Below are 24,018 nucleotides of genomic sequence, written 5' to 3' on the forward strand. Positions count from 1 at the left end.
CCTGCAAGCTATGGATACTAGAAAAAGATATGAAATGAAAAGAAACAAAAATAAAGTAAGAAATAGTGGGAAATGAAAATATGATCCTATATACAAAGAAAAAGTTGTAATGATGATTACTTCAGTAAGAAAAAAACAAAACTGATAAAAAAATGTTGATCAGAGAAAAATGAACAAATAAGGATGAGGAAAGTAGTAAGAAAATGAGGTGGAAGAAAAAGTACTTAAATTGTTGAAAATGAAACGTGTTGGGATGGATGCATAATGCATGAGTGTTTTTCAGCCAATAAAAACGTGACACGCGGCTATGTTGTTAAAGAGTAGGACTTGTGTTGTTAGAGAGTAGGAAAGAGAATCTTGGTTTTATACCTGAACTACTTGTCTATCTCTGTTTAGAGATCATTTTCTTTTTTCTGAAAAAATATCATTTATCATCCGTCTTTGCGTGTAACGGCATAAACTCAACTAAATATCGATAAAAGATAAAATACTAATATTTATTGAAAAAACTTCTGTTATTTTGACAAGTTGATCTTCATGCTTTCGTGCAAATGTTGTATTTGATTTATCCAAAAACAAATTAAAGAAAAATTGTTTAAATACTAAAAAAAGAGATACACCCTAAGACTATCTTTGATGATGATATCCTAAACATTTAAGATCGGATACTTATTAAGTGTCTCATTGGAAAGAAAAAAATTTGAGGTCCTATAGGATTCAGGGTCTCACTTAAGACATTCATTCTTAAGTGAAACTCACATTGTTTTAATATTAAAAATTGATATGTAAAGATATAAAATTATTGATAATTGATTATTAAATCCCATTTAAAATTTTTGTATTAATATTACTATTTAAAATTTATAAATGAGTGATGTGTACACGTGTTCGAAAATTGTTACAACCCATGAGCTGTGAATACTAAAAAAAAGGTGTGAAAAGAAATAAAAGTATACAAAGAAATAGTGGGAAATGAGAATATGCTCCTATATGAAGAAAAAGGTGTGAAATGTTGTTTGCTTCGGTTAGGAAAAAACAGAACGGTAATAAATATTTGAAAATTTTACCCTATACCTCTACACTTATACTTTCACCCCTACGAATTATGAAAAGTTCCAATTTTACCCTTTTTATGATTTGATTTCACCCCCACAAAATATTCATACAATTATTCCATGATTTGTCCTGCAAACTCATTGTCACTTAATCTTGAATAAAGGAATTCTTCCATGATCATTGATGTATTAACAACAAATTTTCCACAAACTCAAACTCACAAGGTTAAATCTATGTTCACCCCCTACAAATCATATAAATTTCCAAATTTGTCCCTTTTGTAATTTGATGGTAGATCATTTATTTAATTTGTTGTATTTTCGTGAAAAAATTCTACAAAAACTATTAGATACATTGGGAAAAAACAGCCTTGACAAATCATGTAAATCATAATCAAACGCTTTTTGATTAAGTGCTAGTTATTTGTATCCAGGTTGAAAAAATTGTATTCTCTATTCTCTTTTACTTTTTGGATTGTGGCTTATTTTTAGCTTCGTGAGTTTTGGGTTCCTTTCATTTTGATTAAATTATTCATACAATTAGAAATTGTGAATGAAAGTTCATAAATTTTTCGGTAACCTAAACAACTGTAATTTCATATCTGCAGTTCAGCCACGGTATAAATTTTAATTTCCAGAAATCTTGTGTTCGATTGCAACTTCCGGAAAACTTGTTCTATCAAAAAAAAATATTGTAGGGTGAATTCATATGACAAAAGGTCAAAATTGGGATTTTTTATGATTTGTAGGGGTGAAGGTATAAGTGTTGGGGTACATGGTAAAACGTTCTAAATATTTTTGGTCAAAGATAAAAAATGAAGTAATGAAAAAAACGTAGTAAAAAAAAGGTGGAAGAAAGGTAATCATTGGAAATAAAACATTTTGGGCGTGTTGTTAGGCCAATGAAAACATAACACGTGGACTATACTAATCTTTTATTTTTGAAAGAACGTGGACTGTATTAATAAATGGTCAAAGTCCCCCGAATAAAAAGGTCAGAACCCCACACACAAAAAAATGGTCAAAGTTTTATTTTGACATATATCTACCTGAGAAAATTTTGTTTAAATAGATGGTAAGATCAACTTTGTGCATCTAAGATTGTTTATAGAGATTAATCACCGTTAACCGATGATAGTGACAACATCCAACTAATAGTACAGGTACTGAATAAGTGCGAACTGAGAAAATATTTAGAGGAAAACAAAATATATACCTTGAGGAAGTGAAGTATGGGAACTGAACAAGTGCGAACCAAGAACAACGGTGAAATCTAATTGCACAGTGTGGTGGTGACGTCAGACTGCGATAAGAGTTGAGAGCTGAGAATGCAAAATTCAAATCAATAAATTGCACAAAATTAAAAAATATATATAAAAAAACACAAAAAATGAGACAAGTTTAAAAAAAAATATCACAGAGGGTTTAAAAAATTAAATTCTTAAAAAAAATATCGAGAAATTAACCTGCAAAAATGGTAGTTAATTGAAGAGGATGGTGGTAAAACAAATATGGTGGTTAATTGAAACTAATAGTTGATAACTTGTATCTCTCTTGATCTAATAGTCTACGGTCGGATGTATGATACAATTGATAAGATCAACCCAATAGTTTTCAAAATAAGGCCTTATTGTCTACGTATTAGCTAGTTTTACCCTTAAATTAGCCCTGACAGTTAACTGGAGAGGATCTTATCTCTTTCTAGCCTATTGCTAGTTGCACAGAGTAAAAAAAATTGAATAGATCCACACAAACTAAATTATACAATTTAAATAAACTATATTAATAGCCAATTTAATGGGCATGAACCATTTAATTTGTTTGGATAGCCAAATTTGAGTTAAATTTGATATTGTTGTCATATGATGTTTTGTCAATGTCCATCTCAAATCTAAATACTCCCTCCGGTCCTTTATATAAGAAACAATTGACTTTTTAGATACATTGAATAATTTATGTATTTGGTTTAATTTCTAGACCAAATACATAAATTATTCAATGTATCTAAAAAGTGAATTGTCTCTTGTAAATAGGACCGGAGGGAGTAACATGTAACCCTAAAACTCAATATTCCTAAGAAAACCCTAAAACCCAAATATGTTTGCACGTGAATTTCATATTAAAGCTCTCTAAATTCAAATCGAAAGTATAACTCTCAAATTTGATTCTCAGATCTAAATTTGTGATTGTCCCTTCATTACTTTTTGGGTTTGCTTATTACAAAAACTGTAACGCTATCCATAAAACGCAAAGTCATGAAATATATTAAAAATAAGAGGGAAATAGACAACAACATGCTTCAGGCAAATTGAAAAATACACCAATTTATAAACATCTTATTCTTCAACGACCATTTTACAGAGAGAAATGTATTGCACATATCCCAAGAATAAAGCAAGTTGTTTATGTTACGATATATTTGAATCGTCTTGGAACTTAATGTAGATCATATACCTGATTCGCCTGTTTGATCTAATTACGCTTGAACTTAATGTAGATCTAGGTATTATTTTGCGCCGCAGCAAAATGTTGATTCAATCTCAACAATAGATGTTGCAATCTTAATGTTAAAAGCACTTATATATCATTTACTCAACATGGTATTGAGAAGATGTATAGGTTGGAAAATGGGCCGGCCTAGAGTATTCAAACCCTAACCATGTTAAACAGCATATAAATGAGTCAAATTAGACTAAATTAATTTTAACACCTCCTTATTTTTATTTTTATTTTTATTTTTATTTGAAAGATCCTCCTTATTTTACTTGTAAGCTACTCTTTCGCATACGTTTTATTTACACAAAATACTCATTTTTGAAATAATCTATACAAAATACTATTTTTTTTTTAAGTTTGTAAATGAAAAATAAAAACTTAATGTTCATAATACAACACACCCACGTATATAGTTTTTATATCACTTTTATTGAAAATCTTAATTTCTAAAATACAAATATATACACTCTAAAATTCAATTTTTGGAGTCATACTTCAAATGATATAAACATGTGTCACCAATGTAGTTGGTATTCATACGAAGCCAATAGTGGATACAAAATAAATTTATTATATACTAGTGTTCATACGGGAACTTCGTGTTCGTTTATCCGCTATTTTATTGTGCAGATACGTATAAATTACTAACTGTGTTTGTATGAAATTTTGATTTTTCTCTTGAAAAACAATTAATTAAAGTTTGATTCTGATTTTCATTAAAAATATAGACATTTTGCATTTTTATATGGTAAAAAACTATACTTATCTTTTTCAATAACACCGACAATATAGAAAACATAATATAAATTCTTTTTTTTTAAATGACACAAACAATAGAGTATTCTCGTAGTCAAATTTGTTTAAAGGTATAATTGAAAGTCAAAAAGGAAACTCAAACTTATGTAATCTCTTTACATATAGTATTTCATGAAAATAAAATAAAAAATCGGTTGGTATGAATAATTTTTATTTTACTTGACGTCTTCAATCACCCGAAGATAATATCGTCACCCTTTTGTAGAGAATCTTGAACTTACTGCGATAAAATGTGTAACATCTTAAATTTTCTATGTTAAGTATTTTGTATGTCAACAAATTAAAACAAGTTTTTAATATATGAGAGGTTTAAATAATTAATAATGAATAATATTAAGTGCATAGGGAATTCCTTAAAAAAAAAAAAATTAAGTGCATAGGGAATAATTTATCATAATGTAGTAATCAATGGATTTAATTAAAATAAAAATAATGAAGGGTTGAACATAAAGCTGATAAGGTTTTATGTGTATATTTTTATATTGTTATAATATAAAAAATAAAAAAGAAACTGAGATGATAAGAAAAGGGTGCAAAATAAGGGGATGGTCTTTTGAGATTACTTTGAGGAGGTTCAAAAGGGGAATAAAACTACATGAGTAAAGTGGGTGATATTTGCAGGCTTAAGAGTGTTTGGGAAATGGGAATTAGGGATTCAAGACCACTTAATGATACTACCTCCGTCCCTAATTATAGGACCCTTTTGAAAAAATAACGGGAATTAAGATAGTGGATATTTGTATTAAATATGTTTGTAATTGCTATTGTTTTTACAATTTTATCCTTTAAGAGAGAGGGTTGGTTTATATTTTCAACATGTTATTTATTGTTGATTGAAGAAAAAGATGTATAATAAATAGGGGCATGTATGTAAAGAAATAATTAATGTAGTTGGAAATAGCAAAAGGGTCTTATAAAAAGGGACAAGAAAAATTCTCAAAAGGGTCTTATAATTAGGGACGGAGGTAGTAATATTTTTGTTTAAGTGGAAACAGATGACAAACATATTTAGGGATCAAAATGACTATTATCCTTTTTTTTAGGTAAGATTTTTTCTATCTTAGTGTAACATGATAGTAGATTATTAGAGGTTGGTAGGAGAAAGGATTGTGGAAGTGGTCCTTAGTGCAGAACTGCAGACAATACCTAGGGTGTTTTCTTAGGAAGTTGAAAAAAATTAAGGTTATTTATGTAATTTACTCGGTTTAATAGCGGGTATGGATATCCGCGGTTGTGGATACTATTAAATCCGCATCCGTATCCATTAATTAGCGGGTAGTTAAAAAATCCTTTTATTTTATCCGTGGATATCCATTAAGGTATCCGCTTCGTGCCCGTGGCGGATTTTATCCGCGAATATCCACGGGTGCGGACTTTTTTGCCATCCCTACCCTTAAGGATCTGCATGCCTTTCACAAAAGTTGATTGCGATTATGAAACAACACTCTGAATAACACGACGCAATCTATTAGCTAATAATTCAAGCAAAATCTTATACAAGCTTCCCACCGAAGAAATGAGACGAAAATCATTCAATACCCGAGGACTATCAATTATCAATTATAGGAATAAGGGCAATGAAAGTACAATATTTACCTTATGTCAACCTTCCGTTTTGATGAAAATAAGTAATAAATCTCATAATACCATCCTTAATATCATCACAAAAGTCTTTAATAAAACCAAAATTAATCTTATCTGACTCAGGACTCTTGTAACTATCACAATCTCAAATTGTAGCTTTTACCTCTTCCAATCTAAACAGTTTAATTAACTTCACTCCTTCCATGAATGACAAAGTACGAAATTGAAGATCATCCGCACCAGGTCTCTCAACATTACGAACTTCAAAATGAGTGGCAAAGTGAGAAAAAATAGCACTACGCATATTGCCCACACCCTCCACCTGAACACCTTCAACAAGAATAGAAGGGATAGAATCACCACGACGTCGACTAGAGATGACTGCATTGAAAATTTTTGAATTTGCATCCCCTTCTCTAAGCAAAGTTAATCGAGATTGCTGCCAACAAATACTAGTATCAATATGAGATAAAAAAATTTTTTTAGCATTGAGGCCATGTAACTCCTCCACCTCATCTTCTAATAACAAATTCTCCCCTTTGGAGTCCAACGGTGAAATACACTCCTTCAAAAGTAAGATTCTCCCAGGTAAGTTTTTAGTATGATTATGATTATGATGTCAAAGTTTGAGAGCCAATTTATTGTATTATTTATATTTGAAAATCATAATTCAGATTTTTTATTTTTTAAAAAATTTTAATTAAGAAAATTGACATGTCATCATCACGTCACAAAAGTTGCGTAGTCAACAACTGTCATATAGGCGACAACCAAATCAACTACTAAATGGACTCACATACCTTTTTAAAAGACATAATTTTATGCAAAGGTCTATTAATTTTTTTTAGAAGGGATTAAAATCAAAATTTGTTATATTTGGCATTTGCAGGAAACATATTTTAGCCAAAAAAAGAAAGAACAAGGATGAGGGTCTGAATTGTCCTTCGACCAATTGATGTTAGATCAACCAGGAACATAGATTTCCCGTGATTTTCTTCAGTCTATTGGGCATACAAGAATAAAAGAAGCAAATTCTAAAGGACTGATATCTAATTGTTGAATAAATAAATGATTGCCGAAAGCACCATTCCATCCCTATCCTTGCAACACACATTGATATGAATTGTTTAACTACAACTTTTCAGTAACCTTCAAGCTAAAATTTAACCTAACATTAAGAATGATGATGATATACCTATATTTGCCTATCTTTTTCTCTTAACAACAACTTTTAGCTTAAATATTTATTACATACACACGTTTACACAAATCCTACATACTATTAGAAATATACTTGATGCTTTATTTTTACTTTTAAGTTTTGGTATTTTTTGAAGAAGACAATCAAGTTATTACGTTTAATAGTAACTTTTTAAAGCACACAAAATTTCGTATAAATCCAAAATTTATAACTGTGTAACCTAATAATTGAGATTTACTTACCCATCCATCAATAATGACCTGATGCATAAGAGCATCTTCAATGAAAGATGTTTTAACATAAGAGCTTATTAACTACTCTTGTTAGAGAAGAAATAAAAAAATCACAATCCTTTTTCCTAAAACAACCTCAATTTGGAAGTATACGAATTTTTTAAGCTCATAGGTCATACCTCCACCCCTCCTGCTCGTAGAAAGTTTATCTCAAGACATCCATCTTATACCCGTAATATGGTTACATCCATCTTTGAATCTCATTCTCCAAAGGAAGAAGAATACCAAAAATATTCTTGAAATACGTAGGGATAGATTGCAGCAAATTTGATCATCACATACTTTTGTGGATTTGGACAAAGACCTCTCTCCCTAAAAGTTTATTTTTCGTCACACCCTGTACTTTATAAACTTAAAAAGGTCCTTCTTATTTCTCCCAATCATAGATGAGAACGCCAAGCATTTGTCTTGTCCGTGCCTAGAAAAATGTCAACTTGCAAAATATACATCATATATGCTCTTTCATTCCAGGTCTCATATTTCTACTATAGAATACATTTGACTTTTGAAAATTAACATGTTGGCGCGAGGCTGGTCAATGCGTTAAATGTGAGTTACAATTTTTACATTAGATGAAATAGTAGATGTTAAACCATCATATAAGGAGAAGACTCATACCTAATACCTTAAGATCTTGCACGAAGATGTGGTGTCCAAAATCACTTATGTGCTTTTGCTCTTAGCCAAGTATTGATCCACCTAGTGTAGGATTCTCCGAAAGTCCCAACAGTGGTAGCAGAGCTCATTTCAACTTTTTGGGGGAGTAAGAGTGGTTACTAGTATTAGAATATCAAGGATTCGAAAAATCTCACACTTTAGGGAGAGAATGTAGTTGTGTCAAGTGTGAGTTAAATGATTCACATTGAATGGAAGAGTAGATGTTGATCAACATAAGCGAGAAGACTAAAATACTAATGCCTTAAAATTTTGGTAGCTATTAACCCAATATTTTGATCCACCCAAACTTGGTCGAAAGTAAAGAAAAACACATTACTATGTAGCATACAAATAAATCTAAGAAATATCACAACAAACTATACAAGGTAACAATACAACTATTATTGTCAAAATTGAACAACTCTCGGTCCCAATAAACAACTAAATTCCTTCTTTTTATTAGCATGAAATTGCTTAAGAAGTAAACAATTTAAATCATGCTAAAAAAATTTTAATTATAACATTTAATATTATTGTGAATTGATTCATTGCTTATATCAATTAACAAAGAGAATCGTTTAGAAATTTATCGAACTTAGATGAATGCATGTTTCATTAATTAAGAAAAGAAATTTTTTTTATAAGGGGAGAGCAAAATGACATGGAAGAACTAGAGGACGTCCCAACCAGGTTGGCACCCCACTCTAAGCCTACATTTGTCAAGTGTTCGTATATATTATTAAAACATAATTGATATGTCATTAAGTTTAAATTAAAAAAATCAAATTTTAATTTAAATAAATCACACACAATTGATATTATCTCATTCTCATAAATTAAACATCACTCTTGAAGTCATGAGTTTCAATCACACACAACACAACCAACTAAATGTATGAACCACCAATATATTTCACAAAGAATGCATATCCCCTCATTATTCATGTATTGAATATGAATATTTGAGTCATGCATTTAAAACACAAATAACAACACTAACAAAATGCATAAATAACTAATATATTTTGTAAAGAATACATATCTCTGTCATTTTTTCGTGTACTAAAAATGACTCTTTGAGTCATGCATGTCATGTGAGAATATATATATATTAAAAATTGATTCTAAGTTGTAAACATTTACTCCCTCCGCCCCTTAATGTAGACACCCATTGCGTTTTTCACATTTCTTAAGAAAAGTTGTCAGTGTAATTAATGTGTTTGTTATGTGTGTTAATATTATGAAATTGTCCTTTGTTTGTACGTGTTTGACTTTTCATATTTCAAAACAAGATAGTAGTATTAATTAGGGGTATGTTTAGGAAAAAAATAATAAATTTATTTAGTAATTTGAAAAGGGGCTTACATGTAGGACAAAAATAAAATCAAATGGGTGCTTAAATATAGGGACGGAGGTGTATGTATTACTCCCTCCGTCCCTTAATGTAACCACCTATTATATTTTATTTTTGTCCCTAAATATAACCCCTTTTCAAATTACTAGATGCATTTATTACTTTTTTCCTAAATATTTGTCCCTAAATGTAACCCCTTTTATTTTTGTCCCTAAATGTAACCCCTTTTATTTTTGATTTTTATTAGAATTATAATACAAATATTTGTAACTTTCAAATTGTAACAGACCCAAAGAATCATGCTTATCTTTTTCAATAACAACAGTAATTTAACAAATATAATATAAATCTTTATCTTTTTAATATCACTTGTTTAGGTTTATTTCTTTTTATACCACTTATGCACTGTATCATTGTATCACCTGTTTCATGTTGTTTTTGTGGTTTACTTGGTCAGGTACATGCCCCCCAATCTTTTACTTCCTGTTTCTTTTTTGATTTTTTTTGGTTTAAAAAAAATAGTATCACCAACGATATAACATTACTATAGGAAAATTTGTTTGGGTTTGAAATTATAAAAAATTCGGCCCAAAATCTCAATCCCTTCATATATAATATTGATAATATTGTTTCGATCGTAGTAAGATATTTTCTATCTTAATGTGATTTATTTATTTTAATTAAAATTTAAAATAGTATTATTAAATGATAAAATAGTTAATAAAATAGTTTAAATGAAGGGTAAAAGAGGTAATAAAAAAGACAGGTCAAACTCAGGTATTTGAAACTTGTTTTTCTTTATATATAGTATAAGTTTATTTGGTCTATCATTTGTTTTTCATCTATTCCTTTGTATTTTTTTTCTTCATTCAAAACAAGTGCGTATAATAAAAGACAATTTTGCAAATGCACAAGTATAATTTTTTAATCGCCATGACCATTTTTGTAGGGTTCCGTATTAAACTCGACAAAAATATAATGACAAGGACATTTATGATAAATTCACCCGGTCAAAACCAGAGGGTTCAATAACTAAAGAGACAAAAGGCTTTATGAGTTTCAAGCTGAAGGCAGTTTCCACCGTGATAAGTTTATTGCGCACACAATCGTATGAAAAATTATAGCACATTGACAATAAAATGTGTTATTGCTCATAGCCAATGCCATACAACTATTTCAATTTTTAGGAGCAATGTCTTTAGGGAGCGTATTTCTTCTCCCACTGCATACATGCATACATGAGATAAACCACAAGATCTTTTCCTTTAGGCACGATATCATAAATTTTTCCCAAACAAAAATATCAATTGCAACAACAAAATGACACTTTACATTTTTTGTTTTTGAAGTAGAAATTTCTACAACCTTCTAGCCTACCACTGACGATGATATACCCATTTTTGTGAATGATACCAGCCGATTGAGGGTAGGTTTTGGAGGCTCCAACATAGACAACAGATTCAAAGTGATGCTCTTCGTCCATGCTATTTATGAATCCAACCTTCATAAACACTCATAATCTTGATTAGATTATTCCAAAACAATCAATCAATATAATAAAAAACAATGAAAAATGTAATCACTCCAAAAATGTAACAAAGCCTTGAGAAACCAACAAGCGCTTTATCATTCTATTTCACACAACATACTCATGTATTGTGTCAATAGCAAACTCAAACTTTACTGTAGACATTTTAAACAATCAAGATAACCATTCTACTACATTTTTGCCTTTTGTGTGTCAAGTGTTTCGTAATAATATATATAGCAATTCTCTTAGCATATACTATTACAAAATATTTAGTATCTCTAAATATTTATCTCTAAATATTTATTTATGCATTTTATATTGATGTTCATTCTCCCTCAAAGAAAAGGAAAATATAATTTCAAATCAACTTTGATGTCATGTTGACACATCCATCTGCTATGATCATTAATGTGCCAAGTAGGGTGTGCAAAAAATATGGTTATATCCTCAACCAAACTGATAACCAATCCATTCCCCATTTTAAAAAGTCAACCCAATTTATAAAAGAAAATTGCTCTTCTCCTAACAAAAAACGCCCACTCCCATACAAACTGACAAAAATACCCCGCGTGAGTTAACTCACATTCGGTAAGCAAAAATATAACCTACACGAGTTAACTCACGCTGGGTTATAACCTATATGAGTTAACTCACACTGGGTTGTAATCTGCGTGAGTTAACTCACGTGGGTAGTGAACGTGACTTAAGTCACGTTGAGTTTAACACCTGCGTGAGTTAACTCACGTAGGGATATCTTAGTCAGTTTGTATGGGAATGAGTGTTTTTTGCTGGGAGAAAGCAATTTTCTTTATAAAATAACCAAACCAATCCATTTGAGTTAAATCTAATAAAGTCGATCCATATGGTTTAGCAGTAATCGGTTCCCATTTGCTCTCTAGAAAAACAATAAAACAAGTCACTCTTATTACATCAAGAAGCACCAACTCATATAATTTTTTTCCATGAGTAACGAGTTCTTCTTGTTTCATTCCCTAAGCTAGGTTAACAACACTTGTATAGTTTTTTCTTAAAAAAAAACACTCAAATAGTTTTTTTTCTTCCTTCCTTCTTGATATAACCTAATATATCGTGTTAAACTCTAACCCTGGAGTGGAGGATGAGGCTTTTGAAAAAACTCTATAGATAAGACAAGATACTTCCGGTTTAGGTTTTTACCAGCGCATTGTAATTTTTATAAAGGGTACTAGTACTACCGTGTACGTTTTTTTTAAAGGGTGTGTACAATTTTAATGTGAGTGTTATTTTTAATAACGTGAGTGTACATTTTTAATGGCCGTGTAAGGGGTATATATTATGTATATTGCTATATAAGAATGCCACTTGAATTTTTTGTGATGATTAAGCAAATTTTTTTACTAACATTAATCGAGGAGCTTAAATAAAAAAAATCTTAAGGACTAGAATAAATAAAAGAAACTTAGGGGATGAAATCAAAATAAGAAAATATATTTATATTTTAAGTAATTTGATTTGTATTCTTCATCTCTTCAACTTATCATTTATCCATCTTCATCGCTTCAATTCAATATTCACCCATTCTTCGGACTCCGACTCTCTTTTGTGCAGGAGGTTGTTAGAAAGAGGAATATATTAATCGTCTTTGAGTGTGATTTTTTTTTTTTGAGATATTTGGGCCAAAGTTCTAAATTGGCTCGATATCTCGTGTGTTCTTCCTAGTACGTCTTCCGATTGTGCTATTCAATTCGGCGGTTCTTCTTTGTTTCCAAAAAAAGATTTGATTCACTCTGCAATTGATTTGGTTGGCTTCCATTTGAATCATTTGAAAAGAAAGAAACTATCGTATTTTTTGCCACAAGGAATTGGCTTTATTGCAATTGGTAGATAAATTGAAAGTTATTGGTTGGTGGTGGTTAAAAGCCATGTCTCAAAATTTGACTTTTGAGTTGAATTCTTGGTGGAATAACCCATTACTTAGCCTTGGGTGTTCCATTCTCTAATGTTTTAGCTTCTACTCCCACGAAAAGGAATAACCCATTTCGTTGTTTCGTGGTGCTTCCTTTTTACACCCTATGACATTGTTGTTTGTTCCATTCTAGACACATTGTTGTGTTTAAATGTAGCTTTTTAATATAAAATATATCATTTTAAAACTTAAAAAAAAAAAAATTGCATTTACTATAAGTAAATACATAAACATTAAAACTAGGTACTCTAGCGGATTTGGCAAGGAACTTGGTTTAGGAGAGCTTAATTTTTTTCCCCTCTTTGTAACAAAAAAACATTAAAACTAGGTGAAATTGAGAGAAGAAAATCGTTAAAATCTAGACAGAAAATTACCAAAACATACAAGTAATAAAGTAAATTAATTAGTTATGTACATATTTATTGGTCACAAGTAGCAACTAGAGTCTTAGGGTGGCTTCTTCCAACCGTATAATAATACTATGTGCTAATTTACTACTCTAAGGTCTAACATCCGTGACTTAGATTAATAATACCAACCAACACTTGCGCGGTCTTGCACTTACTCTTCTCACACTCTCTAACTTTTCTCTTCTTTCTCTCAATTCTTCATCCAATAACTTTTCTATGAATCTCAAAAACTCCATGCACAATATGTTGTGAAGTTATATCCAAATTAGGTGGCAACATTTCTCTCATCAGGTTTGTATTGTACCTAAATTAGTACATGTACACATATATTATGTCATAGTTTTAGTTAATTTGTTATTATAAGGTTTTTGATATTGTAATATATGATGATGATGATGATGATTGTGGTGGTGATGAGAAATAGATCCTTCAGTTGCTGATGGGAAGAAAAGGAGGAAGCTGGTTCTCTTCTGTCAAGAAAGTTTTTAAGTCATCTTCATCTTCTAAGGACACGTCAGTACCGGCCTCCACGCCGGTGCAGCCAGAGAAAAAGGTCATCAATCCTCATAATCCTTCTTTGTGTCTTTTCAAATTGTCGAGGAATTTTCCAAGTACCAGAAACAATAACGGACTAATGACAAGGGCTATTAAGAGATCAGAACTTCACGAGATTAGGTGGATAGTTAGTGGTGTCCTGATCTTTTGATAGTTCAAGTCATTAGTTCGTTATAGTTTTTGGTGCATTGCGCTCCGGATTCTCCAGCATGAATTTTCATGTTTTATATTTGGAAACCTTAGTTTAAGTATTTGTATAGCTGAATTATGTTTTTGATGTGTAATGTCTTGTTTCATTTGCTTGACAAACATTTCCATATCATATAATTGAACTCCTAAAAAACCTTAATCACATGCATTATGTCATAATTAACCACTAATTTACATCAAATTTCTTGAATTAGTCATGGATATTTCCTCAATCCTCAAACCCCAAAATGCAACAGAAATGGTATATATATCAGCATCAAAATCATAACTGATCATAAGCTATTTCTGCCATGTGCATTAAAGGCTTATAACAACATCCTTAAGGCAAGTGAACATCATGTCATTAGTTTCTTGCTGTAAAGTTTGTCTTTTATGTGTTACCAGGCTCTTTCTCAGTTCTTAGGACCATCTAACCAAATACAGCATGTAATTTATGTTGTATTGTACATGGTCCCCTAACATTTTCAACACGTATATCACACAAATATGCTTTTTCTGTTGTTCATGTTTATGTGTCACATAGTTATCATACCACCACCTAACCAACCCATCGCATCGTTCATTGAGCTTGAAGTTACTATGATAGATCATCAAGGTCTTAAATCGCAGTCGCGTTTCTAAGAATAATTGTCAAAATGTGTTTGATATAGTCTCAATCGCAGTCACGTTGCAGAGACGTTAAAAATCTTTATATTGCGGCCCTAATCGCAGTTACAAATAAAACCATATGGTAATAATCAATATTCTAAAACAACACAAAAAATCTTGGAATATTTTGTTTATGATTTTTTTTAATAAATGATTAATATTTAGGAATTTAGATGGTATTATGTGTAAGAGAGCGCATTAAGCCACAATTGGACCGTCTGATCAAGATTAGAGACGATTCATATTTCAATGCAAATTTAGATTTTGTTAAATATAAAGTATCGAGCTCGAAATTTATACTATCTTATCTTGATCAAACTAATCCATATATGCCTTTGTGACTGGACTCAACTCTGATCCAAATAATTAGATTTTGGAATTTGATTGAATATATTATTTTTTGTTTTCAGAAGGAAAACAAAGAGAAATTGGAGCATGAAGTGGCAGAGGAGGTATCCTTTGAGCATTTTCCAGCAGAGAGTTCACCTGATGATGTGACAAATGAGGGGAGTACAACATCAACACCTGTGAGAGATGATAGAAACCATGCCATTGCAGTTGCAGAAGCCACCGCAGCAGCTGCTGAAGCTGCTGTGGTAGCTGCTCAAGCAGCTGCTAGAGTTGTAAGATTGGCTGGTTATGGACGCCATAACAAGGAAGAAAGAGCAGCAATATTCATTCAATCACACTATAGAGGATACCTAGTAAGATCTCATTTATCATCTATTTAGGGTCCGGTTAAATTCACTTATTTGAGTTTATCTATGACATAAGCACTTTTAAGAGTACGTGCTAGAGTTTATTCAAAAAACCATATGACATGTCGATATAAGTTGTTTTCAGCTTATTTCTATAAGCTCTTCAGAGTATCTTACAAACAACCTATACTAACTTAAATGAAAATAGTTTGACTTCATTTTATATTTTGTCATAAAGTAGCTTATACATAAGCTCTTATTTAATACTCTCTCCGTTTCAAAATGAGTGTCGTTTTAGGTGTTTACACACATATTAAGAAATGCAATGATTAAAAGAAAGAGAATGGTTATTTTACCAAATTATCCTTATTAACTAGTGATACTTTGGAAGTAGTGTGCAGAGTATTAATTGGAGGGTACAATTGAAAAGAAAAAGTTATTATTGCATTGGAAACTGAAAGTGAAATTCATTTTGAAACAATTTTTTTTGACTAAAGCGACACTCATTTTGAAACGGAGGGAGTATATGTTAATGATATAGGTGCTTAATTAAACTATTGACTATCTCAAAGCCTTAACTAAGAAAATTCTTCACATTAGTCAAATTTTGAACCATATCTTTGTTAGCTTGTACTATAATAATACAAACCTAATCAATTTTATTTTATTTTTGTTTTTGCTTTTGGGTGGTTGAAATATCGTTTATCACTTAAGATCACAAGTTAATATCTGAAGTCAGTAGTTTATTGTGGCTTATAAAAATTTAGCACCTACTACCAAACTTTTACATTATGTTTAATAATAAAGTCACCTTAATCATCACTATACTTATTTTTTTTTAAGAAAATCATTACTATTTAAGATTGAAATTTTATGGCCAATAAACTTGCAGCACTATTGCTACCTATCCATATTTTAGACTTTGAATGTTGATTATGTTTGAAGTTAATTATCTACCAAGCAACCTATCTTTTCATCCATGAATTAAAAAGGAAATGTATAAGCTTGTGTGAAAAGCTTTGGTTTTCAATTCCAAGCCTAAATAGGTAGACTGTGGTCTAATAAAGGGAAAGGGGTCCTATTGTTGAGTACAAGCTCAATGAAATCTAATTATTGTTCATTGAATACTTATAATTTGTTTTTACCTGTCAATTGGTTGCATTGACTAGTTTATGTACGCTTCTGACTATGGTATCATTTATGGACTGATGATATTAATAACACTGCCTTCAATTCTTGCTTGCATAATGTTTCTTTTATTTTAATTTTATTCGAAGGAAAATGCTAACATGTGTTCTAAAGGTACACTTTAGTATATCAAAAATAGAAATTATGTATTAGAAATTGTGACAATTTATTTCTTATTAGTTAATTTTATTTGTTATTGTGTGATTTATAAATAGGCTCGACGTGCATTACGCGCATTGAAAGGGTTAGTGAGGCTGCAAGCATTAGTGAGGGGACACAATGTGCGCAAGCAAGCTCAGATGACAATGCGGTGCATGCAAGCATTAGTACGGGTGCAGGCGCGAGTGAGAGCACGCCGAGTTCAATTGAGTCACGAAAGTCTTGAGAAAGCAATGGAGGAAGACGGAGAAGAAGAATTTGTGAGGCAACATGAGACTATTACTAAGCCTATGAGTCCCATGAGAAGGTCATCAGTCAGTAGTGATAATAATGGTTGGGATAACAAGAGTCGAAGTGTAAAAAAAGCTAAAGAAAATGATTTGAGAAAACATGAAGCTGCAATGAAGAGGGAGAGAGCTCTTGCATATGCTTTCAATTATCAGCAGGTAAAGTTACTCAACTCTATACATCCTAGTTGTATGATACGCTAAAAGTAAATTGCATTCTTCGAGTCAGTGCCAAATTTGATTAGGAATTTCTCAACTTGTGATTTGTTAAATTTCTAATTTATTCTTTAAAAAAAATAAAAAATTATCATTTAAATTATGGAAGAGTGTAACATGATGTAGCATTTTGTTTGCAGCAACAACAAAAGCAACATCTACATAGAAACTCAAATGGTGATGATGTTGATATGGGAACCTACCATCCCAATGATGATGAGAAAGTTCAATGGGGTTGGAACTGGTTAGAACGTTGGATGTCATCACAACCCTACAATGTAAGACAAATGGTCCCACGTGAGAGCTCTTACATGACACTTCCTTCAACAACATCAACAACAACAGACAACATGTCTGAAAAAACAGTAGAAATGGACATCATGGCAACACCAAGCAGAAGCAACTTCAATATAAGCCCAATGGGCTTGATGACCCAAGAGTTTCATGGTTCAAGCCCAACTTTCAATCGGCAGTATCAACGACCACCAAGCCCGGGTAGGCCTAGCTACATGGCCCCAACTCAATCTGCAAAGGCTAAGGTTAGGGCTGAAGGCCCGTTTAAGCAGCGGGCTCCATATGGGCCTAACTGGAACTCGTCGATAAAGGGAGGATCGGTTATTGGATCGGGGTGTGACTCGTCTAGCTCGGGTGGTGGAACAACTGCTTACCAGTTTCCAAGAAGCCCAGGCCCGGAAGTTAATGGTGTTCGTTCGGAGTCTAGAAGGACTATGGGTGGTAGTCAAGACTACACTGAGGATTGGGCCGTTCCACTAGGAGCCCATGGTTGGGCTTAATTTGGTTTTTTGAAAAATAATAACAAAGGGTGCATATGCTATGTGATTCAACATATATGGTATGGATTGGTATTTATGGACAGCTTAATAATGTGGTTGATGTCGTGAACAAGTTTTTTGAGATTGTAATTTCTATATTTAATATCTTGTATTACATGTAAGATGGTATTTGTTTATTATGACAAGATTGGAGTAGTGTTTGATTTGATGGACACATTTTATTGACCAGATCAAGAGTTCAAGACCATAATTCTTAGAAAGCAATTCTTCTCACTTTAATTTTTCCTCTTCACACACTGCAAAAAAGAAAGTGAGAAGAGCAATTCCTAATTCTTATACAAGGCCCAAATATTAGTAAGGCCCAAACATACTAAGGTCCAACCCAACAATGACAGAGGCCCAACAACATGTGAAACGCTTCACCAGCTATGCCTCAAACTCGAACACTTTGTAATGAATATTACTTTTCCCACCATACCTCTTCCTCGCATGCCCTGTAAATTTTTCAAAAATGTCCATGTGATTTTCGGATTTTAGAATCTGAACTGAGTTTTTCCTTTGTTATAGGGTTAAAAAAATGAGTTTTTCATCAATTCAGATTTTATAATCCGAAAACCTAAAAAAATAGGGCGCGCTACTTGATTTTTTCGGATTATAAAATCTGAACACCCTCTAAACACCTTTTCTCACGGGAAAAATAGTTCGGATTATATAATTCGAACTGTATCAGCACAAATTCTGAACATGTTTGTAAAATGGATAGTCATTTTAAGGACAATATTAAGCTTCATAACCGTCATCATTCTGTTTTGGGTCATTCTTAGTCAAATATCTGGTTTTCGGGCTACTTGATCGGATTGCTCCGAAACTTCCCTAGAAAATGAAGAAAAAAATCAAGGATCAAGACTCCCTTAGAAGATACTTCTTGCGGGACTCCGCCCACTGAAAATCCAAAATTCCATCGTTCAGACCCATTTTTAATTTTTTTAAAATTTTTCATATTCTCATAAAAATCCGAAAATTTTTGCATTAGTTTTATTTGATTTTTAGAATTCTTTGTGGTATTTTTATGATTTTATTTGACAGATTTTTTTTATCATTTTTGTACTTTGTTTTTTGGTTTTTTTAAAAGCAAAATTCAAAACTACTGAAATAAGAGAGATTCTGATTGTTGATTATACATAAGCATATTTAATATTATAAAATCCGAATAAGTGAAAAATCATTCAGATTTCAAAATACGAATACCTCAGGAGCATTTTTGGAAATTTCACAAAGCGCGCGAGAAGGTGATAGGGTTGGGAAAGCAATAGTCCTTTGTAATACCTCAACAACGGCCAACAGCGGATGCCAGAGCTCGACATTGATGAATCGGTGCCTCATCAACTCTCCAACGGCTCCATACCCTCACCTATAAAAGACTTCCTTCAACTTCAACCTATTTGCTATCATACTAACTAGAATGTCGGAGAGCTTGCACGTACCCCGCCCCCAACTTCAACCTTGACGGATTGATGCTCGATACTGACCATCTCTTTTAATCACCTCGGATCAATAAGTTACATGATTATCCACAACTTGTAGACATTTTTTTTTTTTTTTAACTAAAAAGGTTTATAATTTATAATGACTAAATTGCAGGATATATGTCACAAAATTTTATTCATTATAAATGGATGCCTCTGGTTATATTGGATGAGTGCTTATACCATCACGCCAAATCACTAATTAGGCAATTCCTTGACAGCCTCCAAAACATGGTGAGAAAGAGTTGTTATTAAAGAGATTCCCACTTGGTTAGAGTTGAGCTTAAAGCCTAATACATATCCATGACCCATTGTGTGCCTCTGTTCCATTTTGATAATTTTTGTTGTTCCATTTTACATGACTTATCTCTAATTTCTAATTGTTTTAATATTTCTTTCCTGAACTACTGCTAATTATTTAACATTATATAAGTAGTATATAAGCAATATATGCTAAGTATCACAACATGGCGAGTTAAGGGTGAATTTTCCTTCACCGCCAATCCACAATTGAGGTGGGAAATATATTCCCATCTCAGCCCTCAACGGGTTGAATTTTCCCGGAGGACCATGGAGACCCGCGGGATGGAGACGAGGAGAAAAATATTATCTAAGAATGGGGAACGAGGACGAGAGTGGGAGCATTTTTAGTGGCGAAGAGAGGGAGATTCTGCCCCACACCGTACTCCATTGACATCCCTAGATGAATAGATAGTGCAATATTTTTTCATTTTTGTTAAATAATGTTATGTTGGTGGATGTCTTTGTGAACCAACGTCGAGTTTTGTGAACAAGTTAATAAAAAAAAAATGTTTGGGAGAAGAAACCCTACTAAAAGAGGCAAGCAATTTCTCGGCAAAAAATTAGTCATAGATAAATCTGGTGAATATTTCCCACCAATAATAATATGTTTAAAAAAAATTTGATCAATTTTTTTAGCAAAAAAAAAAAAAAAAAGAAGTTTATCATGTTCTTTCAAAAATAAAAATTGATCATGTATTTGCGACGTGTTACTACTTGTAATCTTGTATTGACTTTCTATCCAAAAATAGAATTTATTTACATTTGAAGCAATTAAATAATCGAAGTCTAGTGTCAATGTTTGGTACACACAATGCATGTTCAAAGAAAATATTTGAAGCAATTGAACATTCCTATACAAGTGGATATCTGTTGTGTCAAAAGGGTCGATCCACCATTGAATTGCATGAAGAATACATAAAAGTTTTCAACGTTCAATTCCTTGATTGACAATAAATAACAATCACAACATGGGCTTCACTCGTGTGACGCATGACCGATGAGATTGGTGCCCTAACCAAACATACAGAAACTGCTTTAGGATAGCCTGCTTGCTCAACTTTTTCCTTGGTGGCTATAAAAGTTAAAGGAAACGTATGCTTGTAATCTTAAAACATGGAAAAGATAAACACCATGCAGAGACATTAGATAGAAAGAAAAAAAAAATGAAAACAAGTCATGTTGAACAACTTGAATACTTTATACGAGTATTGCTAATGTTATTGGTTCTTTTACTTTTATTTTGTGACAAAACTATTGGTTCTTTTTAATATATATCAAAGGTTTAACGTATATATCTACTACTAAAGTTGAAAATATAATCGTGTACTTAACAACAAAGGGAGAAAAAGAACTCATCAAAGTAATTGCGGCTTGTTTTTTTTCTTTTCAAATTTTGTGAGGTTGATCATGGACTAACTTTCTATTGTGTTGGGATAATGACTATAGTGCAAATTCTTTAATATTGCCTTCATTTGATGTTTGGAATTTCATTAATATATAATGCTCTCTTTTTTCTTTGACTAGTTTCATAATAATGTTAGTTTAATTATTGATAAAGCAATCTCAAAAGATTATCAATATTGGACAACCTGAAGAATTTAAAAAAAAAACCATATAACTCAGCAACTTTATGTAGAATTTGCATTATATATTTGTGTTTTATTTAAAGACATTTTTTCTAAAAGGGTTAGCAGCTATATTCATCCTCATCCAAGTCGCTGATTCTATAAATCACAAGAAAACAAATTAGATAATTATTATAAATTTGTGAGTTATATTTTTATTTCTTTTTGTTTCTCTTATGGATGTGTGTTTCAGCTTGTATAGGGTTTTCTATTGTTGATTTTCCAACACTTTTTTATAGAGTTATGTTATTTGAACATTCATTTGTTTGACAACCTATATGACAATCATATTCTTACAAAGAAATGTATGTCTTGACACGAAAATCAAAGTAATAGAGAGAAAGTAAAAATATAATATAAGTATGAAAGATAAAATTGTTATAAATAATTGTACAAATATCATTTCTCATTTTTATAATATATGTGAGTTGAACTTACAAGACACTTTCAATACATTTTTATTTAATCAAACGTTTAACCTTTAGCCATAAATTAAAGACATACTCTCTCTTTGTCCAACTATATATTAGATTTAAACAAAAAAATGTTCACACTTTCAATTTTAAAGATATATAATTTTAATCTATTCAAAAAAAAAAGATATAGAATTTTAATTAATTTTTTTAATTGCACTCTCTAATTAATATTATGCATATCACTCTCAAGGTATATATATTTTGTTGTCTTAACATGTGATATTCTGATAAAGGAGTCTTGATATCCAGAGTTTAATCATGAGAGATAAATAAAGTCTAACAAAAATTGTTGAAAACAAACCCAACTTAAGTTTTCCTCAAACAAAGGACCGGTCCAATGCATTTGTAGGCTTAAAGCGAATTTTAAATTGAAGTCTTTTAAGTGTTGATAGAGAAACATAAAAATTAAAAACACTTAATGTGTAGTTTTATTTGAGGTATGTTAGACGTTAAATATAACTATTGCTCTCACTCAATATTCGAATATTGATTCAAAATTAGGTTGTGAGAGTCAAACTCCTTACACTTAATCCCATTAGTGCAAGAACTTTTTAAAACAAAACTTTAGTTTAATTAATGATATATGTTGAAAATAATATTTAAAATAGATATTATTTACCAATTGTTAAACCTTGAAATAACAAATTCATATTTTTGGATCAAACTTGCAACATCAACTATAAATCTACAACTCTTCATTTAACTACTAACCGAGCTATATAGGCGCAAAAATGTCAAAGTACTTACAACAACAACAACAACGCCTTATCCCACTAAGTGGGGTCGGCTACATGGATCAAATGCCGCCATAATGTTCTATCAAAGACCATATTTGGATCCAACTCATTGACCTCTAAATCTTTTCTAATGGTTTCTCTAATAGTTTTCTTAGGTCTTCCTCTACCTCTTTTAACCTGACTCTCCGCCATTTGATCTACTCTTCTTACCATGGCGTCTACGGGCCTTCTCTCTACATGTCCAAACCATCTAAGCCTATTTTCTACCAACTTTTCTACTATAGGTGCTACCCCCACTCTCTCTCTAATGATGTCATTCCTAATCCTATCATGTCTAGTCTTACCACTCATCCAACGCAACATCCTCATCTCCGCTACGCTTACTTTACTCTCGTGTTGGCTCTTAATCGCCCAACACTCCGTACCATACAACATTGTCGGTCTGACTGTTGTCCGATAGAACTTTCCTTTCAGCTTAAGTGGTACTTTCTTATCGCACAAAACACTTGAGGCTCTTCTCCATTTCAACCACCCAGCTTGAATACGATGATGTACATCAGCTTCTATTTCTCCGTCATTTTGTACTACGGACCCAAGATATCTAAACCGTGTAACTTGGGGTATGATATGATCTCCAACTTTCACCTCTAAGGTAGACCCACTTCTCCTTTTACTGAAGTTACATTCCATATATTCCGTCTTGTTTCTACTCAGGCGGAAACCGTACGCTTCTAAGGCTTGCCTCCAAGTCTCTAGCCTCCCGTTTAACTCCTCCCTCGACTCACCAAGCAAGACTACATCATCTGCAAAAAGCATACATCTCGGTGCTAACTCTTGGATGTGTTCCGTCAGTACATCCAAAACTAAAGTAAAAAGATAAGGACTTAGGGTTGACCCTTGGTGCAGTCCTATTGTTATGGGAAAATCTCCGGTATCCCCATCCTGCGTCCTCACACTAGTCGAAGCCCCCTCATACATATCCTGGATAGCTCTAATATAGGCAATCCTCACCCCTTTCTTCTCCAGGGCTTTCCACAAAATCTCTCTAGGTACTCTATCATACGCCTTCTCCAAATCAATGAAAACTAAGTGCAAGTCTTTTTTATCCGTCCGATATCGCTCCATCACGCGTCGAAGTAAGTAGATCGCTTCCATAGTCGACCTCCCAGGCATAAAACCAAATTGGTTATCCGTAACGTGAGTCTCTTTTCTTAGTCTTCGCTCAATTACCCTTTCCCATAACTTCATGGTATG

The 24,018-nt window shown here is 32.0% G+C and overlaps 1 protein-coding gene across 1 annotated transcript; it reads left to right on the forward strand.

Annotated features, from left to right (window-relative positions):
- Positions 1-13,489: 13,489 nt before the first annotated feature.
- LOC146952819 (protein IQ-DOMAIN 21-like) lies at positions 13,490-18,325 on the forward strand. The gene is made up of 5 exons (XM_085706166.1): positions 13,490-13,633; positions 13,767-13,895; positions 15,166-15,459; positions 16,857-17,246; positions 17,444-18,325. The coding sequence occupies exons 2-5, from the start codon at positions 13,782-13,784 to the stop codon at positions 18,095-18,097; spliced, it is 1,452 nt and encodes a 483-aa protein (XP_085562292.1). The 5' UTR covers positions 13,490-13,633; positions 13,767-13,781; the 3' UTR covers positions 18,098-18,325.
- The last annotated feature ends 5,693 nt before the right edge of the window (positions 18,326-24,018 follow it).

This window comes from Medicago sativa, chromosome 1 (genome assembly GCF_051527215.1).
Source record: "Medicago sativa cultivar Bolivia chromosome 1, Bolivia_mono, whole genome shotgun sequence".
Taxonomy (NCBI): Eukaryota; Viridiplantae; Streptophyta; class Magnoliopsida; order Fabales; family Fabaceae; genus Medicago; species Medicago sativa.

What these genes read in the sequence shown, in the direction of transcription:
- LOC146952819 (XM_085706166.1), top strand. Translation starts at nt 13,782, where the DNA reads ATGGGAAGAAAAGGAGGAAGCTGGTTCTCTTCTGTCAAGAAAGTTTTT. An exon ending in CACACTATAGAGGATACCTA is followed by an intron (nt 15,460 to 16,856) that starts GTAAGATCTCAT and finishes ATTTATAAATAG; the next exon opens with GCTCGACGTGCATTACGCGC. An exon ending in ATGCTTTCAATTATCAGCAG is followed by an intron (nt 17,247 to 17,443) that starts GTAAAGTTACTC and finishes TTTTGTTTGCAG; the next exon opens with CAACAACAAAAGCAACATCT.